The 9702-nt window shown below is 38.8% G+C and overlaps 1 protein-coding gene across 1 annotated transcript; it reads left to right on the top strand.

Annotated features, from left to right (window-relative positions):
• Positions 1 to 747: 747 nt before the first annotated feature.
• LOC126386971 (E3 ubiquitin-protein ligase NEDD4-like) lies at positions 748 to 9477 on the top strand (the record flags this gene model as incomplete). Its single annotated transcript, XM_050039548.1, has 11 exons — positions 748 to 1001; positions 2325 to 2446; positions 2620 to 2690; positions 3126 to 3221; positions 3337 to 3410; positions 3548 to 3608; positions 3852 to 3911; positions 4193 to 4300; positions 5696 to 5792; positions 6341 to 6413; positions 7551 to 9477. Coding segments are annotated over 11 exons (1119 nt in total), but the record flags the coding sequence as incomplete, so codon positions are not given.
• Between the last annotated feature and the right edge of the window lie 225 nt (positions 9478 to 9702).

A 9702-nucleotide genomic window follows, 5' to 3' on the forward strand; every position in this document is an offset into this window, starting at 1 on the left:
GTTTTGGCGGTTACAAAATTAATTCTGCAATCTGTCTTTTACAACCTTTGTTCAATAATTTACATAAAAATAATGAGAAAGTGAAAATAATGTTACACAAGTCTAATGACACGATAAAATGTAACATTTTATTCACACTTTTTGTGAGATTTGTAGGAGCATCTTTAGCAGCAGTTACTCTTCGTGATCATCTTTGATACGTCCGAGTCATTTGATTGCCTTTGGACCAAGGTCACATACCTCCACCTTACCTTACCCCTAATTTAATTTTACCTGTGAAGGATTCAGGGGGCAGAAATGGAGTTTAATATAATAAGTATGTTTGCTTTAGTGAATGATCACCTGAAAATAAGAATTGTTGTGCTTTTGTTACATTAGAATGAGCCGTTTATATCCACATAGGGAGCAGGTCCTCATCTTTGGAGTCTGGCGTTCGTTTTTGTGTCGGCCAGTGACGTTAGCAGCCCCTCTGCGACAAGTGGTGTCAGAAAAACACTGATATGTAATGTTAAACTGCTTTATTCCGTATTTTTACCGGTTTAAATCACCATTTGTTCTGAAGAGGAGGAGGCCCTTGCCGGTAATTCAGATAAACACGATAAACACTGAGGGATCCCAACCAGACGTTTGCACTTGGCACATGGGAGACGTTTCAGCTGCGTGCAATATGCAATCTTCACCAGTAGATGCCACAAAATCCTACACACTGCTCCTTTAATCCAGTATGTTTTCTTATTTGCAATAAAGCGAGTTCTCTCCATACGATTCCAGGCTGACATCCCCAACCGGTTTGAGATGAAGTTACACAGGAATAACATCTTCGAGGAGTCGTATCGTCGAATCATGTCCCTTAAAAGGCCTGATGTTCTGAAGGCACGGCTGTGGATCGAGTTTGAGTCAGAGAAGGGATTGGACTACGGCGGTGTGGCCAGAGAGTGGTTCTTCCTCTTATCGAAGGAGATGTTCAATCCTTACTACGGCCTGTTCGAATACTCTGCCACGTAAGTGTCTGCTTGTTTCTGTGAACTGAAGAGAGAGGCATTCAAAAGGATATGACACAAATCATAGTTTTAAGCAAAGCTGATGTAGTAAAATAACCATGCTGCACATTTCCAGCCATGGAAAAATCTTTCTCTACTCATATTTTTAATTAGCTTTTTCCAAAGAGTGGAGTAAGGGGCAGAGCTGCCGTATTGTTTCCCTTTGAGACTTGTTAAAGTTTCCTTTTACTCTGATTAACTTTTCCTCTCATTGAAAAAGCCATCCTGGAACAAACGTTTCCCACATACAGCAAACGCTAAGATAATTAAAGTGACGTAAGTTTTGTTCCTTTTCTTGGCACCGTCATCAATAGACGATCACTCTGTTGATTCTCCCTCATTTGTGTCACGTAGGGCAAAGGTAACAAAACATAAATAAAACAAATTGAGCTGCTGAAAAGGCAAGGACATTTAAAAATTAACTTTATAAAGTTTGCTTGATTAAAAAAAAAAATTAGAGTGTGATTAAAACTTTAAACTTTTAAAATGAAACCACATTGTGATTATTCATCACCGCAACTTTTAATTATTTAGTTTTAACATCGTTGTGCAGCTGCAATTTAATGAAGAGCCGATGCTTAGCAACCACCTTGAATTTCTTCTTCTCCACTTGTGTGTTTGCTCCTGCTTTTTAGGTTACACCACAGTTTTAGCAAAAAAAAAAAAAAAAAAAAGGCTATGATGTCAAATTTGAACAATGTTTCACAAAATGAGGACTTAAGATGCTTCAAATCAGTGGCAGCATCTTTGTAAAGCATCTTGTGGGGCTTGGTTGTTATGGTAAGGAGTGAAAAATATAACATGCTCTCAACAGGAAGTAGTAGTTGATCAACATTATAGAGGATTTTTAAACAGATCACCAGACTTTGCAGGAGGAGCAGCAGAGTCCAAGTGCAGTTGAGTCTATAAAGCACTGTGTATATCATTAAAAAAGAAAATGTCTGGAGCACTGCAGTTAAATTGCTAAATGTGTGGAGCACTTATGAAAACTCATGATGTGAATGACAGTTGAACTTTATTAAATCAAGATTATTTGAATGAATTTATGAATGTTTTATTAAATCATGAGCAAAGTTAGTAGTTTCTTTTTTAATTTCCTGTTGCATCTGCAAATAAAGCTGACATGTCAGTCCAGAGATGATGTTTATTTACCTCTCTTTAGGTTTTCGTGATAAAAGAGACACGGAGGAATAAACCCACTGAGCACTATACTGACTGCTCCGAGCGTAACTAAATAACCTGGAAATGACTTTCTTCCTCTGTGCTCTCCTTATGTGTCTGCAGGGACAACTACACTCTCCAAATCAATCCCAACTCCGGCCTGTGCAACGAGGATCACCTCTCCTATTTCAAGTTCATCGGGCGTGTGGCAGGAATGGCCGTGTTTCATGGAAAACTACTGGATGGTGAGCTGCTTGATGTTGGATCCTGTCTTTGATGTTAGAATATACTGAAATAAATGTGTATGTTATGTGTATTTTTAGGCGTCGGAACACTTGAGCAACATTTTCATTGATGTTTTAAGCTCGCTTTCCACCCACATACTGTGACAGCGCTGTGGTGTTTTCTGCTTTTGCAGGTTTTTTCATCAGACCCTTCTACAAGATGATGCTGGGAAAACAGATCTCCCTTAAAGACATGGAGTCAGTGGTAAGATCTCATAGCTACTTAATAATGAACTGATTAATGATTCAAGAAGTCTGCAGTTCTGGGCCACAAAATTTGTCAAATAGAATGAAATATGTATTTAGTAAATGTGCTTTGAATTTGCAGCTTAATTTGAATTGTTTTAACAATCAGTACTCAAGCAATCAACAACGGTTTGATGACAAGCTATTAGACAAGCTATCATCTTAGATTCTTTTACATTGTAATATTGTGTCTTTTCCTGGTTTTAAAGGCTGCATTACAGTGAAGTGATACAATTTTCTGATGTATTATTATTTGCCTTTACCCACTTAGTCATTATATCCACATTACTGATGATTATTTATCAAAAATCTCATATCACTCAGCCCGCATTTGATTGTTTGACTTAATTTTCTTTGTGTGTAATCTTGTATATGCTGTGTTGCATTCCTGCAGGACAGTGAATACTACAACTCTCTGAAGTGGATCCTGGAGAATGATCCCACTGAGCTGGACCTGAGGTTCTGTATTGATGAGGACAACTTTGGACAGGTGTGTAATCCCAAAATCAGTCACCACCGAGAAATGCAGTAACATAGTTTGGTATCTGGGGTGTCTGAGCCTTTACGTTTCTTGTTGTTGTTTTTTCTCTCTCTCTCTCTCTCAGACGTACCAGGTCGACCTGAAGCCCAGCGGCTCAGACATGGTGGTCACCAACGAGAACAAGAAGGAATACATTGAGTAAGAACATTACAAATCATCTTCCTCTTTGTTCATCCGGTGGCTTCTGATGAATAGATACAGGCTTTTAGCAATGATAACCACGAAGCGATATTATCAAACACGAACCTAAGTGTCACTAATCTTCCCTCTTACAGCCTGGTCATCCAGTGGAGGTTTGTCAATCGGGTCCAGAAGCAGATGAACGCCTTTCTGGAGGTATTTATGTGCAATAATACAGTCGCCACTTGAGGGCAATGTGACCACAGACTTTGGGTTGGCGTCACTGAGGCCCTCTGTGGCTAAACTTAAACCTCTTCCTTAAATGTTTTTTGCTGTGAAAATTAATATTATTTTAATTATTAACATCTCAGTTATTTAGTGGGAGGGTTTGTCATTAGAGTAAGTGAGTTGATCTTTCTTTAGGTTTATGTTTTAATTCCCTTTTTGTTTAATTTCCAGGGCTTCACTGAGCTTATTCTCATCGATCTGATCAAGATCTTTGATGAAAATGAACTGGAGGTACAGTATGAATTCTTACTAACTTGTTTTTATTTTTGTTTGTTTGACAAATATCCATAGAATTAGGATGGATTGTAAATCCTAGAGGGGAGGTTTCACTATGAGCCCCTTAGGGTTGTTACCTCTCCTGCACAGTCTATGCTGTTTGTTGTCTTATACTTATGTTTATATCACTTACTTTGTGCTGTAAAATAAAGCTAAATTCTTTATTTAATCATTTTAACTTATCAGAAAGTGGTTGTAAACGCTCTCTTTCTCCCTCGCCCTTCATCTCTGTGTAGCTGCTCATGTGTGGTCTGGGTGACGTCGACGTTAACGACTGGAGACAACACACTGTTTACAAGAACGGCTACTGTCCCAACCATCCTGTAATACAGTGGTTCTGGAAGGTACGTCTGTGATACATCCATACACAGACATGTACTGTGTAAATCAGGGCTATTTAATTCTATTGTTTAGAGGGCCACATTTTCAGAAAGCAAGGGGCCTAGGGGCCGGATATTTCCCTGAACTATTATCTCATTATGTATGTACATTTGACACAACATACCAACACATTTTCAAAACTTTAACACGTCTGCTTTGTATTTAACATTTACGTTTTTACACCGTCCTCTCAGAACCTCTCCTGTTTCTCCTCTCTCTAAACAGTCTCCAGTTCAGTCGATGTTTCTCTAAATTGTTGTCATGTGACTGCTGGTCTCAGCCAAGTCATTCCCATTTGCGCTGAGGAGCGCAGAATTTTATGTTACTTTACAAGATCTGGTTAGTTCAAATAGCATGTCTTCATCGAAATTTTAAATGAGCCATCTTGAATAAATTTATTTCGATGAAATGTCACTATGTTAAGACTAGATTTGGTTAAGTTTCCTGATGGAATCTGTTTATCACACATGATGCATTTAAAGACAGTCAGAAATGTGAAAATCCAACAATAATTTCTGTGTTACATGGTTTGACTATGATATATGGTGTAATTTTGTAGTTGTTTTTCAAAGAAAACGTGATTTTCAAACTCTGTGGTGGGTTTTGGGGTTTAGAGGCAGTTAGGCCAGCTGCACAAGAGTCCTCGCTGGTATTGTGGCAAAATGTCTGTTATTTGCATGGTTTTTTTTTGCGTCTTGTGGTTTTGAATTTTACGTATTTTGTAAACAGTACTGATTGGCAGGAGTTGGCCTGCTTGCTGCCAGTTGAATAGGCCCGGTGTACACCGTCAGCCACATGATGCCATAGACATTGGGTATTTCTTAATCAAAATTGGTTCCAGTCATCCTTCCTCTGTCTGGCCTGCGACAGGTTTACTGGCCTCGCTTTTGAAGATCAAAGTCTGTTTGGAAGAACAGGCTTGTTTGCTCTGATGAAAGAGCGTAAAGTAGTAGCTGCCCTGGTTATCATCTGTCTTGACTCGGAGCTTTAACATGCACACATAGTCACACAGCAAACAACACACACAAGCCATAATTTGTGTGTGTGTGTCTGTGTGTGTGTATACCACGCACAGAGACAACAATGTCATGTCATCTGATTAAGTGAACTGGCTCAAACAGCTTCTGTTTGAATTTGTGCTGCTTTTTTTCCCCCCTTATGATTAAAAGGTTTCTTCCACACACACAAACCAGATTGCAAAACTGTCAACAAAATCTTTTCTGCTTTGAGTGATTTCATCATCCTTTTCTGTTGTAGTTGTAGAAATCAGAAAGTATCATATAAATAACTGAGGTTGTGATTGTTGTTTGATAAATGAATTCTGTCAGCTAGAGATTTTATCTTTCCTCTGTCGTCAGGTCGTCCTGTTGATGGATGCTGAAAAGAGGATCCGTCTCCTCCAGTTTGTTACTGGAACGTCTCGAGTGCCCATGAATGGCTTTGCCGAGCTTTATGGTACGTTACCTTGCCGGATAATCTTAGCTTTCCTTTATTTCCTGCTTGTGTAACAGCACCAGTTCTTCAGAATCATACACTTTATGTTTAACCTGCAGGACCTGAGCTTTATGTAACAGCCAGTGACACAAAAATAGTTTTCTGAGAAAAGATGAGTCAACAGCTGCAGTTCCAAGAATTGAATTACTATCACTGTACACACACAGGTAGATAAATGTGTAAAACAGATGAGGAAGGACTTTGACTGCTATAATGTTCAATATACACGATCCATACACAATATTTACTCCTTAATCGAAGTGTAGTTTGAGCTTTCTTGTCTATACAGCATCAGTATACTGTAGAATTCTGCATGAGGCTTTAAAAGATAAAGTCACTGAAAATAAAATATATTTTAAATTATATGCGTAAAACGAAGTAAATGCTCTCCTTCCTCTTCTTTCTGTAAACATGAGTGAATCTGTTTAGTGGTTAGATTTGTGGTGTATTAAGAGTGTTTCTGTATCACAGCTGTGTTATAATAATAATTGTATTTTGTCATGTGCCAGGTTCTAATGGACCTCAGCTGTTCACAATTGAGCAGTGGGGAACACCAGATAAGTTGCCAAGAGCTCACACATGGTATGTCACTACTACTACACACAGACACACAGACACACAGACACAGACACACACACACACACACACACTTGCATTCAGAGAAACACAACTCTAAGGGTCTACAGCCATGCTAACGGCTTTGAAGCTGTACTTAGTTACAGCGATGCATTGAGTGAAATGCTGATATCAGCATGCTAACATGCTTACAGTAATAATGTTAATAAGCTGATGTTTAGCAGGTGTAATGTTAACCATGTTCTTCATCTTAATTTGTATGTTAGCATGCTGGTGTTTGCTAATTGGGACTAAACTGCAGCGGAGGCTGATGGGATTGTCATTAGTTTCACAGGTATTTAGGGTAGACTGATTAATAAAGATGACATAACAGCTCCTCACAAGGGAAGCCAAAACATCTTGATCACCCCTGGTGGCTGGCTGCGATACAGTTAATGAACCTCGCCCCCTCCATGATCACAAATGGGATATTGGCCAAACAAACAAAAAATCGAAATACACATTAAATACATTTTTCCCAAAGATGGTTTCTGTCATTGTGGGCGGGAACTTGATTCAGACTCTGGCTCCAAATGTTGTCACCAGGGCAAGATGGCAGCGACCATATCTGGGATTTTTTGGCTTATTATTTATACAGTAGGAAGAAGTGGAGACACACCATTCAACTTTCCAGCAGTCATTATTATTTAGTCATAAGCAAAAATTTGGATAAATAAAACTTTGACATGTTGAAGGCTCTACAGAAAGAGTAAGGGCATCACCATTAGTGAGTTGTTACACTTCATCCTGAGGGGAACAAGAATGTCTGTACCAAATTTATGGCAATCCATCCAATAGATGTTGACACAGTGTACAATTTGAACCCCATGGTGTGCTACTGGAAAAGATGTGATAGCCAAAATCTGTTAGATACATTGTCTGAAAATCATGAATGTCTGGACCAAATGTCATGGCACTCCATTCAGTAGTTGTTGACATACTTCAGTCTGGACCAAAGTGGACTGATCGTCCAGCAGACCGACATTACCATCCGTGGAGCCATGCTAGCAGAGGAGTCTTCAAAGTGCTTTGAAGTTTTATTTTTGCATTTCTGTGTTGACTTTTTGTGATTTTGTCAATCACATCAATTGTTTTTCTCCCCAGTTTCAACCGACTGGATCTGCCCACTTACGACTCATTTGAAGACCTGAGAGAGAAACTCCTCATGGCTGTGGAGAACGCGCAGGGCTTCGAGGGGGTTGACTAAAACGGCACCCTCCGACTGAATCCAACCAACCAACAAATACAAAAAATAAATAAAATAAAAAGCCACAGGGATGTCAAACCAGCTGCTGTAGCAGTTCTGTGCGAGCATGTTGTACTGTAATGCCTGACTGTGAGCCATCTCCACAGCACAGGTGGTTTGAGACTGTACAGCGATTTGTCGAGCCAATATGCCTACGTCTTTAAATCTTTTCAGAGTGGGTAGGTCACTCCTTAAAGGTGCTGGGGGAAGAACGGGAGAGTCGCACTGTTGAATGCTGAAATCTATTAACCACAGGCATGAGCAATGAATGAGCTGGCCCCTGATCTGCCGTTTCTTTCCCCTCTACCCTCGTCCTGTGAAAAATCTACAGTGCTGGAAAACACTAATGCATTTCAATAGCTCCTTTATTTACACTATAGCACAGTATTCAAGCACCCTTCAGTGGAGGGGACTTAGCATGGCCTTAATCTGGCTCCTACATGCACTATTTCTCTAAGAAACTGCAATGGCACTATGATCACAACTCTCTCAAATCCTTAGACCAACACCAGATTACCTTAGGAATGCTAGCCAATCACATTTCAGGAAATCGGCCACACCCCTCCGTAGAGCCTTCTCTATATGTTGTGTGATCAGAAATCGCCGCTGCAGCCTTTTTGTAGAATAATGTTTTCCTTTTTTTAGCCACTGGTAAGGATTCAAGAATGGGGGATACAAAATAATCCCCACAGATGATTTTTTTTTTATATAGTTTTTGTCACCATGGAACAGATTTGTTTTTTTGTTTTGTTTTTAAATCATTGGTATAATTCTTGCAGGAAAATACTCTCAACGTATTTGTACTGATAAACAATGTTGTTTACTATTTTGACAATTCTATATGACATGATGTGTGAAGTGTTAATCTGGCTAGTCTGGGAAATAATTAATCCATATCATTTGTTATGGTGATAGCAAATGTGTTGAATAAAAATGGTTTTTATTGTAGTGCTATGGAAGCAGCATGAAACTGTATCTTGTGTTTGCTTTGACTACATCGTAGTAATTTGGACGTGTAACCGGTCTCGAGGTCGAGAAGGGAAAACTAAAACTTGGGGATAGTTTCTCTGAGATGTTTGTGTCATGATTATATTAATATTCTCATGCCTGTTGCTGTTCATAATGCTGTAAATTGTTCTTGGAAAAAAAAACATTTTAAGTTCTTTCATGATATATAAATATACGTATGACTTTAACAGAAGTATTACTGATCAACAACACTAAAATGAAGCTGTGTGCGTGCGCGGGTGTTTGAGAGAAAAGCTGTGATTGCCACTGAATATAAAGCAGCACGTTTCTTACAAAGAAAAATGTTTTTTTCTTTTTTATGTTTTTTGTTTCTCTCTCCTTTTTCTAACACCATTGAACCTAAAGGGCACTTTATAGATCACTCTGAGGTCACGTCGCCTGTTGTATGTCTTTTGTCATTAACTTGAATGTGATTCTTTTTTTTTCCATTCAGAGCACTTACCCGGTGCAATATAAATAGTCTGTAAATCTGAGCTGCTGCTAAGGTAGAAAAAGTTGACAGAGTTGAAGCAGAGACTTCACATCCTTTTAGTATTCTCTATTTCCTGTCTTCCCTTTGTCCCTTTTCTCTGCCTTTTTTTTTCCTCCCGTGTGTTTCTTCCCTCCTGTGATCCCACCTCTCAAACTGACTCAGTAAAGATTAGTCCTGTTTTTAATGAACAACGGGAAATATCACTTTTGTTAAAGATTCCACCACTCTCTGCAACTCTTTGTGGTTCATTTAACTTCAGTCAAATAAAAATGAAACTTCTCAGAGTGTGTTGTTTGAGTTGATGTAACTGGACTCTAACTTTGCTTATACTGTGCCAGAAGGAGAAACATGAAAGAGCCATGAAAATATATGATGTGTATGACATTTTACTGAACGTTAAACTTATAATTTCTTCTGAATATTAACCCAAAATTAACTGAAAACTAATTCCACAGTTCTTCTAATGTGTGTCTTATGTGTTAGCCTTTGTGCTGGTTAAAAAGTAAACT

This window comes from Epinephelus moara, unplaced genomic scaffold, assembly GCF_006386435.1.
Source record: "Epinephelus moara isolate mb unplaced genomic scaffold, YSFRI_EMoa_1.0 scaffold1278, whole genome shotgun sequence".
Classification (NCBI taxonomy): domain Eukaryota; kingdom Metazoa; phylum Chordata; class Actinopteri; order Perciformes; family Serranidae; genus Epinephelus; species Epinephelus moara.